The sequence below is a fragment of the Amphiprion ocellaris genome, chromosome 10, assembly GCF_022539595.1.
Source record: "Amphiprion ocellaris isolate individual 3 ecotype Okinawa chromosome 10, ASM2253959v1, whole genome shotgun sequence".
In the NCBI taxonomy this organism is placed as follows: domain Eukaryota; kingdom Metazoa; phylum Chordata; class Actinopteri; family Pomacentridae; genus Amphiprion; species Amphiprion ocellaris.
The window spans coordinates 9671770-9693603 of NC_072775.1; the positions used below are offsets into that span (position 1 = coordinate 9671770).

At 41.0% G+C, this 21834-nt stretch overlaps 3 protein-coding genes across 3 annotated transcripts; 2 read left to right on the forward strand and 1 right to left on the reverse strand.

Moving 5' to 3' along the window:
- Positions 1-8380: 8380 nt before the first annotated feature.
- On the forward strand, positions 8381-11410 carry LOC111587534 (myocilin-like). Its single transcript, XM_023297550.3, has 3 exons — positions 8381-9006; positions 10078-10182; positions 10287-11410. The coding sequence occupies exons 1-3, from the start codon at positions 8523-8525 to the stop codon at positions 11078-11080; spliced, it is 1383 nt and encodes a 460-aa protein (XP_023153318.2). The 5' UTR covers positions 8381-8522; the 3' UTR covers positions 11081-11410.
- A 1296-nt stretch (positions 11411-12706) lies between these two features.
- LOC111587633 (polyisoprenoid diphosphate/phosphate phosphohydrolase PLPP6-like) lies at positions 12707-20856 on the reverse strand. The gene is made up of 3 exons (XM_055014234.1): positions 20756-20856; positions 16489-16854; positions 12707-13444 (listed from the first exon to the last, which is right to left on the reverse strand). Exons 1-3 carry the CDS (start codon positions 20838-20840, stop codon positions 13017-13019), a joined length of 879 nt encoding a protein of 292 aa, XP_054870209.1. The 5' UTR covers positions 20841-20856; the 3' UTR covers positions 12707-13016.
- On the forward strand, positions 17357-21669 carry LOC111587176 (peroxiredoxin-6-like). Its single transcript, XM_023297029.3, has 5 exons — positions 17357-17549; positions 19573-19729; positions 20269-20418; positions 20525-20671; positions 20809-21669. The coding sequence occupies exons 1-5, from the start codon at positions 17458-17460 to the stop codon at positions 20935-20937; spliced, it is 675 nt and encodes a 224-aa protein (XP_023152797.2). The 5' UTR covers positions 17357-17457; the 3' UTR covers positions 20938-21669.
- Positions 21670-21834: the final 165 nt, after the last annotated feature.

Consider the following 21834-nt stretch of genomic DNA (forward strand, 5'->3'; position numbering starts at 1 on the left):
TTTTTGCTATTTTCAGGCATAAAATCAACATGGCCGCCTAAAACCAAACACTGCATGGTATTTATAGAAAGATTCTTCTAAATATTATATATACAACTGAGTAAAATTGAAAGTTATTTATAAAGATATTGTAGTAAACCTATTGACATGCCATAAAACCACACTTGACTCACACACTACTTTCTATTAAATAACTCAGAAAGCCTTGGAGTCTGGCCAGTCTTTTCTTCAGGAGGAAATGACATCATGTGGAGCAGGTCATGTGATCTGGAATTAACACACTTCCTTGAGAGGGGTTTTTGTAACGGGTAACTTAGTTGAAAGTGATTTCTCAGACACAGATACAATTTGTTATTTTCCATATAAAATTTGATATTTTGCCAAAAAAGAAATATCTGTCATGATTATCTCAACTTAACAAAAAGAACACAATCAAAGCTATTTTTGAATAAGTTCATTTTATTATTGTTAAGCTAATTAGAAGGTGGTTGTTATTAAATTCAGATGGTTATTTAGTTGACATTTTAGTGATATCCAGCCATTTTTTATTAATAAGTGATTGTTTCCAGAATAAATAATTATGGAATTTGTAAAGACATGATCAAAATGAACATAAAAAACATTAGTTTTGTTACTTTTAATAAAAATGTATGCAAGTTATATCCCATGGACTTCAAAAGTCCCTCAATTATATATTGACCCAAACGGGGTCAGATGAATTAAAAATTAAAATCATTTTCAATAAGGTGTGAGGTTCACACACAATAGATGTTACAAGACAGCACCTGGTACATCATGAGCATGAATAAATAAGTACACTGTTCAAGTGAAATTGTTATTTGTGAGCACGTGCGTGTGTGCATGCCTTTGTCTGTGTGGACACGTGTATTTATTTATCATTGTATGTGTATTTCAAACGTGAGACAGATGGTCATGTGCTGGTGGAGAACAGATTATTGGCTTCAGGTCAAAGGGAGGCCAGGAAGAGCAGTTATCAACATGTTGGTCTCCATGCGCTAGTCCATCACTGCACTGAATCTTCCATTACCCATGCTTCACTGCAGCACAGTGTTTGGACAGGATGCTGCTGTCTGAGCTCACAAAATGACCTTAGTGCATCCGGTCTGAGCCGTACCAGAACACGAGTCGCCGTTGGAAGTAAGGTCACTGTTTTCTTTTCAGCGATGAGAAGTCAGACACTAACAGAGACGCAGCTGTTTGGATTTAAACTTGTCTCCAAGGAAGGCATTCGGTTGCCATTCCGTCTTCTTTCAAATGACATTGCAAGGCTTCTGAGATAGTTAGAAATATGCAAGCTCCTGCCATTCAAGATAAAAACAGATCAGGGTCTGAATTGTTCAAAGCCTTTCATGGCACCTGTTTAGGAAAAAATGTCGTGAATAGACATTTTTCAAAATTTTCCGCTTTCAAGCTAGTTTAATGGCAGAGTTGCTAAATCTTAGCCTGGCTTGCAGTACAGTGGAAGGAGCCCGTTGTTAAACTGTCATCAATGAGGGAAAAACAGTGGCCCCATTACATAACACACCTTTAAAACAGCGTCATACTGAGCAGCACAGACATATATGTGCACACAGATGGAACAGGAGTTGGTCGTGTAGGTAGAAAAAGATTTACTGAAACGGTTGAATGTACATATTACAGCCACTGGAATTCCATAAACCTATACTTTAAAACAACATGTCTGGGGAGCGACGCTCCGTGAGGATGTCGTATTAGAATTACAATGCGCTGGTATTCCATTAGTGTCACACTGTGTACTTAGATGATGTAATGCAGCAAAGGACAAAGACACGGATAGTAGTTGGGGATGGTTTACAAGGAATTTCAGGTGGATATCTATATTTGTCATATTTGGAATCTCAACACATACATCAAGTGTCTCCATGTAAATAAGCAAGTTTTATATAGACTGCACCTTTAAATAGCAAATGTGCTTCACAATAAAATACCAAACTACACATAAGAGACAGAACAACAGACATTAAATGCAATGAACCAGATAAAAACATGAAGCGAGATGAAAACAAATAAGTCTTGAGCTGCTTTGTAAAAGCTTCCACAGCCAAACGGAGAAAGTTAAAAAGTTTCTGAGCTGCAATCTCAAAAGGAAAGTCTCCTTTTGCCTTGATCCCAGAGTGAGGAACAACCAACAAACTCTAATCAGACGAATCCAGATTCCTACTGTTATCATGTGGCCGCAGTCGCTCTTTAACATGCAAGAATCTAAATCATATGAATCTTCGAACTCAAGCCAGAGTACAGAAATCAGCATTTTGATCTCTTCTAAGTGGTTCAGAGGTGTAAGATATGCTAATACTACAGTAACAACAACAGCAGCAGCAATAGGGCCTTACTTTGTAATAAGAGTATGTACACAAAGCAAAACGATAGTGTCTTACCCTTCCTGGTGTCTATAGGATACGGGTGTCAAACATGTGGCTTGTGGGCCAAAACTGGGCTGCCAGAGGGTCAAATCCGGCCCACGGAACAACCTTGCAAAGTGTAAAAATTACAGAGACGCAATCAACTGCAAATTACAAATTTGTAAAACCATAAATGTAAAATAATTTCAAGACCATAACAAGTTGTTTTGATCATAAAGTAAAATACTAGATTGCTCATTGTTCTTTTGTCATTTTGTATCTTGTTTTTTGTAATATTTTATCTTGTTTTTGTTCGTTTTTTTTTTACAGAACCAATATGTTTCTTTTTTTGTCATTTTTTGTCTCAGTTGTGTCCAATTTTTTGTTGCTTTGTAATTTTTTGTCCAATTTTTTCTCTTTTTGTGTCTTGCTTGTGTCATGTCTCATTTTTGCAATACTTGTCTTGTTTTGTTTTTTTTTTCTTTTTGTCTTTTTTGTTTGATTTTTTTCATTTTGATCATAAAGTAAAATACTATATTGTTCAGTTCCAGATACCTGTGACTAAAAGTTTTTGTTCCTTTGTGGACACTCTGTGATCTATCAGTTGTAATGTGTAAATGATAAACTAGGAATAACATTGTTGAAATGTAATTTATTTTTCTTAAGAATTTTCAGGATATTCATGATGTTTTGTAAAAAGATAATTCCTTAAATGTGAACATTTTCAGAATGTACTTTTTTGCACTAAAACAAAGGAAAAATGTGGAGTTGTGGTTATTTATATGTGGCTGTTATGCAGTGATTTTACTGGTCCGGCATACTTGAGATCAAATTGGGCTGAATGTGGACCCTGAACTAAAATGAGTTTGACACTCCTGCTATAGGGGCTCAAACCTGTTGAATCACAATAGCGTATACTCTGTTTTTACTGTAAAAGTCCAACAAACAAAATATTACCAAGCTTTTAGTCTTTTTTTTGTAAGAAAGGGGGTGGATGATAAGGGCTTAAATGAAAGTATGCCATTTCAATTTGCAGAGATATTCACACCCTCCTAGAGTGAAAAGCAATAACTTTGATAATGGCATGATTTTTCATATAGCTTGATAATGTGGTCAAAATGTCAAACTTATAATGTTTATGACAGAATGCCCTTTAAGCAGCCTTGGATATAGTTTAATCTGAATCTGTAAATGCTAGCATGCTACATAACTACTAACCCAGTGAACGATGAGTCTGAAATGTCTAATGTTGTACAAACACAACATTTACTGTGAGGCTAAGGGCTCCTAGACTCCTACAGTATACCTGATAAGTAGAGTTAAAAAGGCTGCCTCACTGCTGTGCACTCAGTTGGTTCTTTTCTGTTTGGATGCGTCACAGTTTGTGTTTTCCTAAAGGACACTGGAGCCATGCCAGTCTGTCTCTATCAGTAATGAGAGCCTCTGGTGTAACACCTGTAAGACCAAACAGCACCTACTGTACTGCTGTGAGGTTTCATGTGTTTAGGCGTGCGATCGCTGTGATTATACCCCACAGTCACAGCAGACAGCAAGACATCTTTAATGCTTTAAAAAGAACACACACACACCTCACGCCGACCCCCCTGGGCCTTTGTAGTGAACACTAAGCTACAGATCTACACTCTGAAATAGCTATTTTCATCATATTGCTTTAATTCTTACAAATAATCAAACATGCTTGACTCATTTGTGCTTCACCAACTCCCATCATAACACATAGAAAAGGTCCAGATTGTGTCACTTTCCTTATGTGGCTCTTAAACTTCAGCACAAACAGACTTTCAGACAAACACAGTTCGGGGGCTCATGATCTGTTTCCTTCGGAGCACTGAGTCATATTGTTAAAATGTCCCCAAATGTTGAGGTGGGGGGTTGTGCTCGAGGTTGTTAAACCGCTGAGCTCTCAACACTGCTCTGAGGACCGCTTGCTTCATGTCTGCGTTACACCGTACAACAGCAAGCCAGACAGGCTGCCATGTAAACGCACGTTACGCAACACTTCACACCTGTAAATGCAAGTCTGGCGGGCCAATGATTTTTTCTATGTGGGTGTTGCTCAAATTAGCTATTTATTGACCACTGGAAAATGATGCTGTCATTGTTTTAATGGCTGTGTAAGAGAACTGGCACTTCATTTGCTACCAAGCCCACTTTCTTTCTGTTATAAATCAATATTCAAACTGCAGAGGCCTGCTGTATAAACAGCTCTGATGGTGAGTATTTCATTTTCCACATGCGTCCTGATTCAGCAATCACACTGTTTCTCTCATCCATTTTGTTTTTCTAGTGTGGTGCCAGTGTCTCCAGCAGCCCTGCTCTCTGCTCTTTTTCCTGTTGCATAATATTATGTAATTCATAGTCAAGCAAATACAGCAGCAAACTGTCTCTTTAGAATTAATACAGGAAATACTGTGCTGCCAAGGATTCTGGGATTGTATTTTCCAAGGGCTTTTTAAAATAACTGCCAATAATAACTATGATGCCTAATATTTTTCTCCTCTTTCGTCAGAGTCTAGCTGCTGTTTGTGACAGGAATAAACAGTCATGCACTGTAAAAGGGTAAATGGTGGTTTTCACTTTGGATGCTGGAAAAATATTTTTTTTCTTTGGACATAACTGCATCAATCAGCCACCACATTAAAGCCCGCTGACAGGTGAAAAACATTAATCATCTCATTAAAATGCAATGATCTGGTGGGAAACTTTGGGTGTTGGCATTTCTATGGATGTCACATTTCATGCATCACTCACTTAAACACTTAAGAACATCCCCTCATTGCAACAAAACTCAAGCTGATGCACCTGACTGCAATGCAAAAGTGATTGAAGTGCAACTCGAAGAACACGACAAAGAGACAAAATTTTGACCTGACCTCCAAACTCCCCAGATTCTATTTCAATTGTGTATTTGCGGGATGCACCAGAACCCAGCTGCACTGTCTGATGCCGGAAAATGTAGCCAGAGTAGTAGTGCAGTTCTTTAGTGGCGCTTGAGGCTGGCTCAGAAAGCCATTCAATCCCTATAGAACCCTATGTTAAAGCCTCCAACTGTACAACAGAAATAAACATGTTTACAACCTGGTACAAAAACTTCTTTTGATCTGTACAGCTGATTTCCCTGTTGATTTCCCAACGCTACCGAAATTAATTTTACCCATTTCAATTAAATTAAAGCACAAAGTTCTGCACAATTAAGGTTGTGGCTGTTAAGTGACAGGTGGTGTCATGCATGGCTCACCTGAGATTCACTTAAGTGCCACCATGTTGCACGATTTTGGTTTAGCTGGCAGTGAAGAAGAGTCAGATGCTTCAAAGATTACAGGGCTTCAAACCTGCTCTTCAGGAAACCTCTAGGTAACACCACAGCGGGTTTGTCCATCATTATATGCAGTCTATGATGGGATCAAACCCAATCCTCAGAGACTCGTCACTGCAAACCACAGGATGTAATGGATCTACTGCCAACAACACAGACACCACAGGACTCCTCCAAAGGTCCCATATCCATGACCTAACAAGTAGCTGTTTTTGCAGAACAAAGGTTTGAATTTTGTGGCTAAGCAGGGTACTCACACACTAGCTATTTACTACACTAAGCTAAATCTTGTGGTTCTGTCTTCATACTGGACAGCTATGACAGCATTAATCCTCTCATCTCATGATTAACTGATTAACCCTATTTCCCAAAATGTCAAACCATTTCTTGAATAATCCTATCGGAATCCTGTTTTTCTGCCCATCCTATGAAATCACTCTCCATAACTAAAAGCCCATAGGCTTATCCTTGAATTATGCTCAGACATATCCTTCAACGGCCAATCCTCAACACAGTGGAAATGCATGATACCATTTCATAAGACCTTTTAGCTCCACATCCCTTCCTAAAAGGCATAAAGACTCTAAGGGGAAACCCTGAGACTACCTGTTTCCCCCGTGTGGTGACTTTATACTAAACCAAGATGAAATGCTACAGGCTGGAACTTCATTTTCAACAGATAGACATGAGCATGGTGTATAGTTTCACATTTGCTCTCCACTATTTGCAAAAGTGTGAAACTGTTTGACCCTAAACTTAAACCATGAGCCAAAAAGGGGACCATAGAAAAATTGGAGGGGTTGCAAGACTTTACAGATAAGATAGAAAAAGAACATTCAAGCTAAGACCATTTCCTTCTGAGGTAGTATTTTACCACCTTCTTAAATCCAACTGAATGATGGAGAATCATTGGGAACTGTTTCTGTGCAGCTAAACATTATGTTGAATTGAGATAACTTTATTGTATATAGAGGTAAACATATGGAAGTTTTGAAATATCTAAGCTTTCGTATGTCCTTCCACTTTTGGAGAAATCTATGCAAAAATTATGCACAATGCACATTTCTATGTGATAGAGCCTTTTAAATGTGTGGAATAAAGCTACTTAAATTAAAGTAAAATTTGATGATTACAGTTACCACATAGAGAAAAAGTCTCATAAAAAAAATCATGCTTTGCTACATGGAAGCCCACTCACCACTGTAACACACTGTAAGTTTACATTACAATCCTTAGCTGAAGATGTGCATGTTGAGCACTTCAGCAGACAAACACCGAGGTCCCCAGTAGAGCTGTTTCAGCATATAGCGTGATCGCCTGTGGAAGCGGTTATGTGCTCATTGTGTCCTCTGTTAGGGGCCTACAGAGGAGCTGGTGCCAACTTTTTATAGGACACCTGAGTCGTTATGTTACGTAAGAAAAATACACCTCAGTGGTAAAAACATTGCAGAGGACCGGTAACTTTTCATAGGCCGTAAAACAGACAGGTTAACTAGGCAGCAGATTGATCATGTGGGACCAAACACAGATGTGCACTACGGGCTCTTGTTTGGGGGGAAAACTGGTTCTTCGTTGGTTATTCATATGAAATATTTTTTAGGAGTCATGGAGGGCATCAAGAAAAAAACTTAAAGGAATGGCTGCAAGTTTATCACAGAAATGTACAGCCTTTAGTTCCTTGGAGACCACGATGATGTTTTTTTGCACACTTAGAATGGGTGTACTTGTGCTTAACTCCCTCGGTGATGTATTTACTATTTCCTCTCGCTTTTTAACATGGGGCCAGATCAAGTTCCAGACATATCACGTGAAGACAGCTGAAACACAGGTGGGCTTCATGCTGCTGAAAGCCAGACGGGATCATTTTGAGGATAAAAAGGTTTATTTTCCCCTATAAAGTGCCCTTTTTTCAAACTTTAGATTGGGTTTTGAATACTTCTTCACTACTGTGTAGTTCTAAACACACCAAAGTAAGATGATGGTTCTGCCAGGGCACCACTCTGCCTACAGCAAGTACACCCTGACTGAATCATTAGCATGGCAGTAATGATTTTAAGTCTTGGTATTTATTGGCACATTGACTTTGTAGAAATTATGGGTTTCGGTAGGAAGAAAGAAAAAGCCGCCACACCGCATCTCCATTACCTCGCCAGACTGCCTCCTGTGCCAGACATCCTGCCAATCTGCGGTGGAGGCAGAAACATACCAGCGAGTCTTCAGCTCTTCTGAAGAACCAGCTTGCCAAAATACTTTCTGAGTTTACTGTTAATCACACAGTGGTTTAATAGCAAAACTATCAGTCACGGAGGAAGTAAACAGTTTTGCAACGGACAGCTGCTAGACATATAAAAAGATGCTGTCCAGCCAAAACAACCTGCTGAGACATACCAACTGCTGGGACATGAAAGAATGAAAGAATTCTTCCCAGGAGGATCAAATTGTGTGTTTTTCCACTGATACTGTGTGATTGTTGATCCCTCTTGGTGCACCTCATGCTACCAAGAGCAAAAAAAAGCAAAAAAAAAAAGGAGAAACACATGGAGCTGTGCATAAACACTCCACACCCCTTGGCTGTTTCATTCCCTGCCACGCTCCTTGTCCCCTCCCTCTCCCTGACAGTTCACTGTATAAATATCCTACTAGCATTGCTGGGATTCAGACACTGACCTGCACTGACCGGGGACACTCAGGTGGGAAGAGCTTAGGAAAGTGAACCAGGGAGAAACATTTAAGCAGGAGAAGAAGACGACAAACAACTGCATCTCTGTTCATTTTCCCCCAAACCAGTCAGATCATCCAGAATGTGGTTCAGAGCGTCTCTCCTCTGTCTGTCCTGCTTTGCTCTGTTCAGCCACAGCCAGGCCCAAGATCGAGCCTCCCTCCGCCGGTCCAATGACTCGACCGGACGCTGCCAGTACACCTTCACGGTGGCTTCACCAGAAGAGTCCAGCTGCCCCGTAAGCAGCGCAAAACCAGAGATAGATGGAGTCCTGTCCCGGCTCACCCTGCTGGAAGCTTTGGTCAGCCGGGTGATAGCAGGACAGGACGGAGGCACCAGTACCGGGGTCGGGCCTAAAGACGAAGAGGGTCTCCGGGAGGCTTACTCCCAGGTTACAGGGGAAAGAAACCAGCTGCAGCAGGACAAGGAGCGTCTGAATAAGCAGGTTCAGGATCTGCAGAGGAGGCTGGCGGAGCTGAGCCAGGAGGCAGAGAGCCTCAGGCAGAAATCCTGCCAGCAGACACACACCTCAGGGGCAGCTCAGCATGAAAACAGGCCTGCCAATGGTATGTACATCAGCATGTGAAGGCAAAACACACGCAAATCACAAACTGATGACTTGCTCCCAAAAAGAGCATATTTTCTCTTAACCGCTAAAATGTGTTATTTGCTAATAGGGAAACATATTCAAATGGAAATTTAAATGTGGTAGCTGCTGTCGCTCTCTCTTTCTGGGAAGATAAATGTCTTTGTGCTTGACTTAGGCTATGAAAAGTCTCCAGGGGCAGCAGGTCAGGTTGGAGTTCGCTGTCCCACACTGAGTAATGCGAAGGAAAAATTACTCTCCTTCCTTCTACTAAGGAATTTCCTTGCAGCTGTTAGCTGAAGACATCATACAGGTTGCAACTGTCCACTGCAGTCACCTTAAATTATCCCATAGATCCTATGAGTCACCTCAAATTATCCTACAGGTTATCCCCTTTGAACCCTGTTCCTATTTACTTCTTCTGAACTAAGTCTGCGAGCACGTTCAGGCCTACTCTCCTGCTAATATGTACATGAGAGAGACAACTGCTGTAGGAAGAAGATATGTCAGGACTCCCTGACTTGGTCAAGATTAGATGTTGTTTAGTCGGACGTGTCTGAGCAGATAAGTTGTCTCCATGTTAAGTTGCAGTCTGAATCTGGCAATCTTCCCAACCCAATATATACCCGAAGGTTTAAAAGAATCCTCAGAATTGATGCTGGCAATGCTCACATGAATGTGCTCCTTTGTTGTATCATTTCTCCTGATATCAGTACAAATTACTCTCAGCCTAAGCCATCTGAGTCTCCAGAGTGTCTTTGTGTCTGCCTCATCATCCTCTCTCAACATCGCTGAAATTCCACAGCAAGTAAGAGGACAGGAATTTACAATACCACCTCTTCTTTTACGGCTTTCTCACTCACGCTCATCTGTTTACGTGATCAATCTCAGGGTTACAGCAGGAACCTGCTGCACTCTGAGGGAAACCAATGAGGCACTGAGACTTTGACGTTAACTGTGGTCACGTTTTGTTACATTCTGCCATGTTGTACTCAAAATTCCTGCTCAGTGAGTTTTTTTCCCTCACAAAATTTCTTCTCTGTTCTTCCAGACCCTGCACATGACTTGGGGAATGGTGGATATCAGGAGATGAAGGCTGAGGTGACGGAGGTTCCTGCATCCCACCTCCTTCCTGATGGAAATCACAACTTCACAGGTAGTGATTTCTCCTGATGTCAATGTCGTTGATGAAATCAACCTCGTATTATTGCAAATTGATGCCTTTGAAAGCTGTATTCTGAAGTCTAAGTTCTTCTTCAGGTTGTGGAGAGCTACTGTCAGTGGCAGAGCCTGTGATGCACAGAAAGGCTGATGGAATTACAGGGAAGTATGGAGTTTGGCTGCAGGATCCTGAGCCTCAGGGCCCTTATTACACCAACAAGACTGTGTGGCGCGTCGATGCAGTGGGTAAAGATGTGCGTCAGCTCTTTGTATACGAAGACATGGATCAGTTCACCAAAGGCTTCCCGATGAAGGTCCTGGTTCTGCCAGAGCCAGTGGAGAGCACAGGAGCAACCCTGTACCAAGGCTCCTTCTACTACCAGCTCAGACGCAGCCGTACGCTGGTTCGATATGATCTGGCCTCTGAGAGCGTGGCGTCACGCATCGACCTGCCTAACGCCGGGTTCCGTGGCCAGCACCCGTACTCCTGGGGCGGCTACACTGACATCGACCTGGCGGTGGACGAACAGGGCCTGTGGGCCATCTACAGCACCAGCAAAGCAAAGGGCGCGATTGTGATTTCCCAGCTGGACCCCAAGAGCTTGGAGGTGAAGAAGAGCTGGGAGACCAACATCAGGAAGAACACGGTGGCCAACGCTTTCATGGTGTGTGGACGTTTGTACACGGTGGCCAGCTACACGGCACCCAACACCACCATCAACTATGTGTTTGATACAGCGACCGGCGTGGGACAAGCTGTGTCCGTGCCCTTCAAGAACAAGTACCGCTACAACAGCATGGTGGACTACAACCACGCCCAGAGGAAGCTGTTCGCCTGGGACAACTACCACATGGTCACCTATGACGTCAGACTGGGCAGAGCCAGCAGCTAGACGACTGCTGCTCACAGGACTGTGCTGATGCAAGAACAAGGAAAAGAGGTGAAAGGCGGAATCATTTCAGCTGGTCAGATTATTGCAAGACTATGGTATCTGTGTGTTTTTGAACTATAAAATCTTCTTTTTTTATAATTTGTATTGTAAATAAGATGTGCGATGACAACAAAGAAATGTTCATAAAACAGATTAGTGTTGCTATATGATAGAGTCAGTGCTGATCCCAGGAATTGTAAACTGTAACCACGATGCAATGACGGAGTATTTTTGTAATCTGTTAATAAATGTTCATGTTATTTAAGTTCTCAATAAAATTTTGAAAAAGTATGATATTTTTGCTTGTTTGTGTTGCTGGGTTTGCATTTTTAAAGATAATTACACTCACTTGACTAATAATATTACACTACCTGATACACTCACAGACAGTGATAATATGGCACACTAGGTATCAAAAATATTAAATTCTAGAGGTTGATCAAGTTTATCTGGATGACAACAAAACAGAGAATTTCTCCAAAACACTGTTCCAACAGACTTAGTTGCTTTATCATGTCATAAATGTGGCCTGACCGGACCACATGAGGGCACCAAATGTAGCACAAAGCATCAAACAATATCTGCTAAATGTACAAGGCAGAATCATAAAAACTGCATATGAGCCACACTGCTTGTGGCAGCTTGTGTCCTATGATGTCATATGTAGCAAAAGTTACCAACCTTTGACCATTTGTGTCAATGCTTGACCCAGAAATGCGTGTGTGACACAACATCCAACTGCTTAGAATCAGGGTAAGAAAGAGAATCAGCTCAGACAATCATTGCAAATACCTTCTGAGTGTTTTTTTTAACCTACATATTCATTTCCAGGCAGCAACACTAAAGAGGAATCACCCAAAGAACAAAGAACTGGCACCTGACATGCTTGGATTCACATACTGTCAATGTAAAAAGTCTGAATCTGAGAAACATCAAGCCTTCAAACACTGTTTTAGGTTTGTATTTCATAGTAATTGGGTTGTTTACACCCACTCATGACCAAATCTGCATTATGGCAAACAAATTAATAACAGTGAGTCCACATCCAGTGCCCATATTCCAAGTTTACAGCTCAAATCCTCTACCAGCCCCATACTGCCATAATAATATTAAGCACTGCCCTCTGGGGACAACTGGCTGCATCTGCATTTTTTCATGCAACCTTCCAGCTCCAGTGACAAGACTTGCACGCTTCAATTTGCACAACCGAGTCATCTCTTGGCCTCTTTAACATAATAAACATATGCTTAGTGTTAGCATAGTTTATTTTGGAAGTGGCATCAGTATGTTAAAAAAGGAGGTGGTGGCAGCGCAGTTTATCAACACTGTAAGACGAGATGGTATGTATTAGAGTATAATGACAGTCAGGAGACTCAGCAGCAGCTGGTGGAAACTTGGGTGAGTGTGAGATGACTTCCTCAATGATGTACACACAAATACAGTGGCTATTCTAGATTGTGACAGTTAAGTGTGAAACCACATAAAAAAAAACCAGATGAAATTCTCAGTTTACCACCAAGCACAGCGGCCTTACTATTGAACATGAATTTAAGCATTCACACAGCCAAAAACTCAGTAAGATACATGTAAAAGATAAACAGCTTTCTTTAATTGGCTTTATATATACATATATAAAAAATAGTCATTTAGCCTTGTGAGATTAAGTCCATGCATCATCAATTAATCACCACTGTGTAAACAACCTGCATAGAAAAAACAAAACAGAATGCAAACAAATACATGTAAAACTGATAGAAATAAAGAAATGTAACTAGAATGACTTCAATCTAATTTTAAAAAGGTTTTTTTTTTATAGTAGCAGGGGATTTCTGAGTCACACACACACCACACTCATGCTACACATTTTCCCCACACACAGGTCGACACACGCCTCCACCTAACCTAAATGTTTCCAATCCACCATCCAGAGTCCACTGTAAGCCCAGTTGAGTCTCTCTCTCAGCCGCAGGAACAGCAGGTCCTGCAGGCAGTCCCAAGTCACCCACAACCTTTCCACCAGGCTGTACTGGCAGTAGCCCATAGCCAGGCCAAAGCCCACGTCTGTCACATAGTGCCTGGCGAGCAGCAGTCGACTCAGGCTCACCAGGGCGGCCCAGCCCACCACCAGGACCCGCATGGAGGCCGTGTCCACCAGCTGGGCGAGGAAGAAGCGAGCACACATGGCCGCCCTGGAAGCGTGGCCCGATGGGAAGGAGTAGCGCTCCACGAAGAAGGCAGAAAGGATGTCAGAGCGGTTCTGGGAAGGCCTTCGACGCCTGACCACTGTCTTCACTAGTCGGACGAGCAGCATGTCCAAAACCAGAGCTGTGAGGTGCAAAAAGAGAAAAGCAATGTTGGTTTCAATTTGGACCACGAGCTGATCTGTTCTAATCAAGTAGCTCACATATACGGAAGCCAAAAACAGCTGTGATTGCATTTTTTTGTGCTATTATATTGAGAAAACAAAAGCAATTTCCTCTTTGTTTCTAAAAAAAATCAGGAGTACCATGCCAGGATGCATACAGGGCATTTTGACAAATATGAGACAAACAATCACACTCACATTCACATATACAGACAATTTAGAATTATCAATTAACCTCAGCGTGTTTTTGGACTGTGGGAGGAAGCCGGAGAAAACCCATGCAACCACAAGAAGAACATGCAAACTGCACACAGAAAGATCTTCTAGCTGTGAGGTGACGGTGGTAACAACTGAGCCACCGTGCAGCCCCCATTTTACAACTACAGCAACTGATTTAAGCTGAAAATGTAACATCAAGGAGCTGTCATCAGACTGTACTCCAGTCAGGTTCTAACGTAGGCAGAAATGCATTGTGTCTTTCTATGAGAGCTAACATTTAGATGGGTGTTTTTGAGGAGGAGGTGACTCGACTGTCACTTCGCAGGTGAGATCTCTTGTGATCCTGCTGAGACTGTTGACAGTCACGACAGTGATCTTGAAGGCAGAAATCAGGTGCAATCAAATGAATCTGACGCTTATTTTTGAGTAATCCAGTTATCAAAGTCGTTTACTTGTGGTACATTATCTCTCAATCTAATTTGGTCTTTTGTTTTCTGCAGATAATGAGAGGATTTAACACATTATCACAAGAAAGTGAGTCTTGTTATCTCAAGATAACAGTATTATTAGCTCGTGATCTCGAGACAATGCCATTAAAAAACTCTTGCAAGCATCTCTGCTCTTGGTTCCATACTCATATTATTTTGTATCTCATTAGATGCAGGACTGAGCTGTTAATTTAGCAATTTTCTACTGGTCTGATTACAAATGCAAAACTCTTTGTCACCTTCTATTTAGACATACATATAAATGGTGCGTAAGTTGCAGCCAAAGATTATATTTAAGGTTAATAAATCTCTTCTTATTTATGTTTTTTCAGGTATAAGCCATTGATTAGGACTTTTACTAACCCTTTGATGCACAAAATGGGTCAAAAGTGACCCAAATCCAATGGAAAATGGGTGTCTCCTGACCCACACTGCCCATCAAAGTGTTAAAAAGGCTGCTGTCTTTTATTTCTGTTTGGTAATAATAATTCTAAACATTGAATCATGAGTTTTTACTTTCTTGTCACAAAGTCTGCCGTTACAACCAAGTCACTGATAAAATTATCTTTAGCAATAATCAAAATCACTAATGAACAAAAGAACAAAAATCATGATAAAGAAAATAGAGAGCTGGAAAATGCAATTAAAATCAATTATATGTTACACAAAGCATCAATAAAACATGCCTGATTAGAAAGTGGTCTCCAACACTATTTCATATACACTACAGGTCAAAAGTTTGGACACACCTTCTCATTCAATGGTTTTTATTTAATTATTTTATACATTGCAGATTAATACTGAAGACATCAAAAATATACAAGAATATATATGGAATTATGTTGTAAAGAAAAAGTGTTAATTTTTAGTATTAATCTACAATGTAGAAAATAATATAAATAAATAAAAAGCATTGAATGAGAGGGTGTATCCAAACTTTAGTGTACGTTAAAGTTGAACTCTTTATATACAACCTTAATGCAATGGAACAAAAGCAATATTTCACTCACTGCACTGCCCTAGAAAACAATTCTCTCATGAAATGAAATGAAGTGAAACCCTTGACCTCATTACTGTCTGATTGACCCATATAGCATCCAGCTGAGCTATATTATTTACAGTATTTCCAAAACATAGTGTCAGCCTATAGGCTATTATATGCCAAGAATAGCTCCGGTATTTCACCACAGCAGCAGACAATAGAACAACGCAGCACTTGATCTCAAAGCTGCAAGTCGACAAATACAGCTGAAGCTTTGTGAACCCTTCTGAATGTTCCATTTTTCTGTAAAACTACAACCTGAAACATCATCAGACTTTCACACAAGTCCTAAAAGAAGATAAAGAGAAGCCAGAAAAAAAAAACAAATGAGACAAAACTACTTCATCTGATTATTTATTTACTTAGAAAAATGATCTAATATAGCATTTCTCTGCGTGGGGGAAGTAAGCGGTTAATTCTAAGGTCACATTTGAGTCAGATGTTTTCAGTCACTGCTATGACCTATTTCATTTAGCAAACAGGTATTTTTATGATTCTGATCTGTAGCTGGGGCACAGACAAACAGATTTCTGAATATCAAGAAAATGCCTCATTTGTTGTATTGGGTTCTCTCTCTACTTTTATGACTTGTGTGAAAATGTGATTGTGTTTTATGTCACGTTTTTGTAGCTATATTTGGGAAATTCCATAGGATTCATAAACTTTCAGTCTACACGTGCAAATAAGTCATCAACCCTGTCACATGTATCAGCTGCAGCTCAAAGAAGAAAACTTTCCATCGCTGCACTATTGTTGTTTCTCGATCACTGGGGCGCACAAACACCACACCGTCCTGCGAATGCAGTACTGGACTCAGCTTTGGTCTGTTATGTTGTTCTATTTCAATAGCCATTAACATTATTCAGCCTTGACCAGGACCTCAGCAGAGCTACCTATGGCTGCCAAAGGCTTCACTTTGGAATTGGCACAAATGTGCGTAATAACGCATCGGCATGTGGAGACAAATATAAAGATGCGCAAACAACAGACGGCATCAGACTAAGAACTCTGGATGTTTTTAATTCCGCATAAGACTGTTGTGCTATGCAATGTTAAATCTACAAGGAGGGGGGCAAAATGGAACGATAGTGCTGAATGAAAGGGCTGAAAAAAATGGTGAAAATTAGTTTATTTATGGATCTTGATTTAGAGATGTGGTTTTGATTAAAGCAGAAAATTAATTCCAGGCCAACGCTGTGTCTGACCTTCACATACCAAACTAATAGTGCCAATATAAAGCAGAAGATTCACTCACCCAGGGCCAGATTCAGCATGATCTCCCGCTCCTCCACGCTCTCTCCACGCAGCAGAGTGTACACGGTGCCGATGAGCCACGGAAAGCTGTGTCCGGAGAACTCCACCAGGCGCGCCAAGGGCCTTAATGAGCCCCACGCAGACTCCTCACAGGCGCACACTCCGAGCCGCTTGGACAGCCACAGATCGATCGCCAGCAAAAACCGGAGCGTTATCGTAAATATCGGCTGGCTCAGACTGACGGAAAAGTCTTCAGGTTGCGCTCCGGAGGAAAAGTAAGAACAGCTGGAGCTCCGGCGACGATTATGGCACTCGGATGATGCCCGGCTTCCACACACAGCTGCACGGCAACTGTTCCGTCTGGACCCTGGTGAGGACATTTTCGTTCGACAAACTTTCTTTATGTGCCACCTGAATCCTGCTGCGCTCAGAGGGAAGCCATCCTGCAAACTGAAGCCCCTTTGGGGGTTAAAATGTTACCAGTTTAGAACTGGACTGCTCTTGTCATGTGACTAAAAATACTCCGCGAAATTGTGCATCTCAAAAAGGAATTGCGAGTCTGTTTTCTCGAAAAATGTGAAAACTCCAACAGGAAACTTAATTTGGGAAAGGAATATCACTTCTTTAACAAATTTACCTCTACTCTACATGAACCATTTTGCTCATCTATTTCCATTATGAAGTGCATGGATAAAATACTAGAGTAAATGATCATACTTTTACTTATCAATAAACTCTCCAAATCCGTGCGTAAAATCGTTTGGGTAACTTGTGCCAAGTGCGCCAAATGCTCCCAGCGCCACCTGAACGCGCCACATTAAATGCGCGTCAGCTGGGTCTGTTATAAAGTCCTGTGCAGGTCACGCTGGATGCTTTTGTAGCCTGTGTAGAGGGACGTTCCGCCTCCTCCTTATTTGACGCTGTCTATCATCAGAGCGGCTAAACGGACGAACACCTCCACGGTCATAGCATGCCGGGACTGCTGCTCGGAGATGTATTTCCTGATTTCGAGGCAGAAACCACACAAGGGACAATTAAACTCCATGAATTTTTCGGTGACTCGTAAGTAAACGTATTATTGATTTCTGTGTGGATACGGCTTCAGAAACCAGAATTCAGGTAGCAGAGAGAGACAGGAAAGAAGGAAGCTCGGATTCGTGCGCACAGTTCCTGTTACCGTTTTACTGCTTCTGCTTTAGAACAAAACTGTGCCTGACATCTAAAGCCATAAACCTGTAATCATGGCATTGTAGATTAGAAATGGTGGATGAATGGAGAAATAATCCACATTCTTTAAAAAATATGGTTTTGCTAATCAAAAACAGTCCACATCAACCTTTTTAACTTCTGACAACTTCTAATGAAATTATGTTCAACCAATAAACTATACTTAGTTGGGTGAATTAGCTTATCCTCAACAATTAAAGGTATTTTTAGTTATCAATCTTAATTGGCTGAAATTGTTCAGGCATGTTCAGACAGTGGACTTGAACTCAATTAAGAAAAATTCAGTTATCACGCCAATTATATGAAGTTGGTCAACTAAATTTAGTTGTAAATCAACTAACTCAGAAATTTGACATTAAATTACACACAATATTAAGTTGATGCAATTATTACGCTATTAGGTCAACCAAGCCCCCGAAATAATGTTTCCATTTTGTTTAAGATTTTAATTTAATCAGGTGGTGGGAATAAGTTCCTTGAATTGCTTTTTAGAGGCCAGTCTGCCAGATCAGTTATCAGATCCACAGATGTTTGTAAGATGTTAAAAGCATTAATCAGTCGAGCAAATCAGGTGTGAGACCTAAAATTCCAGCCACAGTGTTGGTGCTCACATTCACACCGCTGAACTCATGAAAAAACATCCCCCTTTGTCATCATTTTTAACAGCCAGGTCACATCCTGTCAGTTTGGTGTCAGACCCACATTCAGCCTCATCCTATTATGCAACCAAACAACAGCCACAAAACACAATGTCAAAATGTCACCTGTTTTAGGTGAGAGACAACTGAATCGAATGAAACCTGATGGTGAAACCTTACAGAGCAGGGGTGTCAAACTCATTTTAATTCAGGGGCCACATTCAACCCAATTTGAACTCAAGGGGACCGGATCAGTGAAATCAAAGCATAATCACCCATAAATAACAACTCCAAATTTTCCATTTGTTGTAGAGCAAAAAAGTAAATTCTGGTAATATTCACATTTAAGGAACTATCTTTTACAAAACAATATGAACAACCTGAAAACAAAACAGAGAAAAAAAATTTGACAAAAAAGTTACAAAGCGACCAAAAAATGGACACAAAAACAAGACACAACGCGACAAAAACAGTACACAAAACAATGAATAAAGCAAAACACAAAGTGACAGAAGTAAGATAAAAAACACAAGCGACACAAAAGGAAACACAGAATGACAAAAATGAGAAGCAAAACGACAAAAACATGCGACAAACGACAAATGTCAGACAAAAAAAGACAAAAAACAACAAAAACAACAATATATTACAAAAATGAGACACAAACTGACAAAAACAACACACAAAATGGGAAAAGCGAGAAACAAAATGACAAAAAATGAGACAAATGACATGAAACAAAGCAAAGAGACAAAAAAGCTACAAAACGACAAAAAAATGAGACAAATGCCATAAGTGAGACAAAAAAGACACAAAACGACAAAAACGAGACAAAAAAATGACAAAAGTGAGACACAAAACGACTAAAACATGAGACAAACGACAAAAGTCAGACAATAAAACAACAAAAACAAGACAAAATATTACAAAAACAAGACAAAATGACAAAAGAACAATGAGCAATCTAGTATTTTACTTTATGATCAACAACAACAACTTGTCATTTTTGTAGGAATTGTTTTAAATTTATAGTTTTATAAATTTACAATTTGCAGGTAATGTCTTCTCTGTCATTTTTACGCTTGACAAAGTTGTCCCACGGGCCGGATTAGACCCTCTGGAGGGCCGGTTTTGGCCCACGGGCCGCATGTTTGACACCCCTGTTATAGAGCATCTATGCAGAGCTTCACTAATGTCTCTTTTTTTTTTTTTCATCTCAGATGGGGAATCCTCTTCTCTCACCCCAGAGACTACACCCCTGTGTGCACCACAGAGTTGGGCCGAGCTGCCAGACTGAGCGATGAGTTCAGCAAACGCAACGTCAAACTGATCGCCTTGTCCGTCGACTGCCTGGAGGATCACCATGGCTGGACCAAGGTGCTGTAACTGCATAGTCACAGTTTCTTATCAACGAATCTGTAAAGTATTTTGGAGTGGTTTGAATGAACACGGCCATGTAGTTGGTGATATTTGAGAGTTTGTGCTACAGTAGCTCTTCTGTGGGATCAGACCACCAAGGCCAGCCTTTGTTCTCAATGTGGATCACCAAATCTGGGGCACCCACAGCTCTGTCACTTGTTCACCAGTCATTTTTGTTTGAACTACTTTCGGTGGGTGCTAACCGCTGTATACCAGGAACACCCCACAAGACCTGCTGTTCTGGAGATGATCTGATCCAGTTGTTTGGCCTTTATCAGTTACTGTTCATTTTTCCTGTTTCCAGCACATCAGCATCAAGAGCTGACTGTTCTCATGCTGCCTACTATAACCCACTCCTAAACAGGTGCCTCTGTAACAATATTTGTTTTAAGGTTTTAGCTGATCAGTGCTATTTGTACAAACAGAGCTCCATCATTGTGGCACCAGCTTGCTTTGCACAGCTAACTGAGGATTGTGTCTGTTCTTGTATCTGGCAGGACATTCTGGCGTACAACTGTGAGGAGTCGTCCTGCTGCTCGCTGCCCTTTCCCATCATAGCGGACAGCAAACGGGAGCTGGCAGTGGCCTTGGGCATGCTAGACCCAGACGAGAAGGACAAAGATGGCATTCCACTGACTGCTCGCTGTGTGAGAGTCACAAACACACAGAATTTGAAAACTGATGTCTCATCTCCACTCATCCCTATCGAGATTGTTAGCCGGCTCAGCAGCCATCTCTCCCTCCTTTGTGTAGGTGTTTATTATTGGCCCTGACAAACGGCTGAAACTGTCGCTGCTCTACCCGGCCACCACAGGACGCAATTTTGACGAGATCCTGCGGGTGGTGGATTCACTCCAGCTAACAGCAGGGAAACGAGTGGCCACGCCTGCCGACTGGAAGGTATGTCACACATTTGAAAGTGACCTCAGTTGGCACCAATTACTCCAACAGCTGACTGGACAGATAATAGGAACAAAAACTGACCTGTTGCCATGAAGAACAGCCTTTTCTTTCTGTTGTGTGTGTGTTTCTTCCAGCCTGGAGACTGTGTGATGGTTCCTCCCAGCATGTCCGAAGAGGAGGCGGCCGCTTGGTTCCCAGCTGGCGTCTACACCAAAGACCTGCCCTCAGGCAAGAAGTACCTCCGCTACACACCCCAGCCATAAGACCGGCTGAGAGCACTGATGTTCAACACTCACATCTGGACTTAATCCAGCAGTTTTCAGTCTTACAGTCCATGAATACTGCTGGGTTTCCTTCCTATTTGCAGATATCTAAGGGGTGAATCAGTCAGAATGGATGGAAATGAATACCAGTGCCTTAATATATAAGTAGGATTATTCTAATTTAGATATTTTACAGCATTGCAGCACAGCTACAGCAGTAAAAGTGGCAACAATCTACATAATTTTCCCAGGAAATTATGGAAAAAGTGGTTGAGAAAATCTTTTTTTAAATATTTAAAGAATAAAAAAATGGTATGACTGAAGGTTTGGCAGAATAAGCTTGAATTTTGTAACAGTGACACCATTTGGGTTCAAATATTTCCCATTATATTATACATTGTTTACACTTCTCATCCGATTTTTTGATGCAGTGCAAGCATAAGTGGTTTACAGTTGATGTTTTGCAAGCAAATAAAACTATTTCCTTGCCAGGTTTACTTCATTTAACACATTAAGGAGCCATTTACAAATGTTTACATTATTTAATACTTGTAGAATTTCTATTACCAAAAAACTGTGATTTACTGATGAAGTGATTGGACAAACTAGATAATTTCAATGAAATTCTTGTTTTTTTGTACCTGTATTCTAATGATTCACTTCAGTGGACAATAAAAGATGTAAGATTCATAATTCATTTCCAGAAAATAATAAACTAACATTTGCACTTGCCCTGTCCTGGCTTCTGGATGCCGCCGCTCAGGATCTCCTTGATGAAGTTTGTTAGCTTTGGCTCTCCTCTCTATCATAAGTTAGTTCTGTTTGAAGTGTTAACTCAGCTGTGCAGGATTTGGCGTTCCCACCTCACCGGGTCGACGGCATCAGCGAAGAGCTTAT

Coding starts and splice junctions, on each gene's coding strand:
- LOC111587176 (XM_023297029.3), top strand. CDS start 17,458: ATGCCGGGACTGCTGCTCGGAGATGTATTTCCTGATTTCGAGGCAGAA. Junction 19,730..20,268: donor ATCACCATGGCTGGACCAAG/GTGCTGTAACTG, acceptor TGTATCTGGCAG/GACATTCTGGCGTACAACTG. Junction 20,419..20,524: donor TTCCACTGACTGCTCGCTGT/GTGAGAGTCACA, acceptor TCCTTTGTGTAG/GTGTTTATTATTGGCCCTGA.
- LOC111587534 (XM_023297550.3), top strand. CDS start 8,523: ATGTGGTTCAGAGCGTCTCTCCTCTGTCTGTCCTGCTTTGCTCTGTTC. Junction 9,007..10,077: donor TGAAAACAGGCCTGCCAATG/GTATGTACATCA, acceptor CTGTTCTTCCAG/ACCCTGCACATGACTTGGGG. Junction 10,183..10,286: donor TGGAAATCACAACTTCACAG/GTAGTGATTTCT, acceptor GTTCTTCTTCAG/GTTGTGGAGAGCTACTGTCA.
- LOC111587633 (XM_055014234.1), bottom strand. CDS start 20,840: ATGCTGGGAGGAACCATCACACAGTCTCCAGGCTGGAAGAAACACACA. Junction 16,855..20,755: donor GCTGTTCTTCATGGCAACAG/GTCAGTTTTTGT, acceptor TGTCCTCACCAG/GGTCCAGACGGAACAGTTGC. Junction 13,445..16,488: donor CATGCTGAATCTGGCCCTGG/GTGAGTGAATCT, acceptor TGCACCTCACAG/CTCTGGTTTTGGACATGCTG.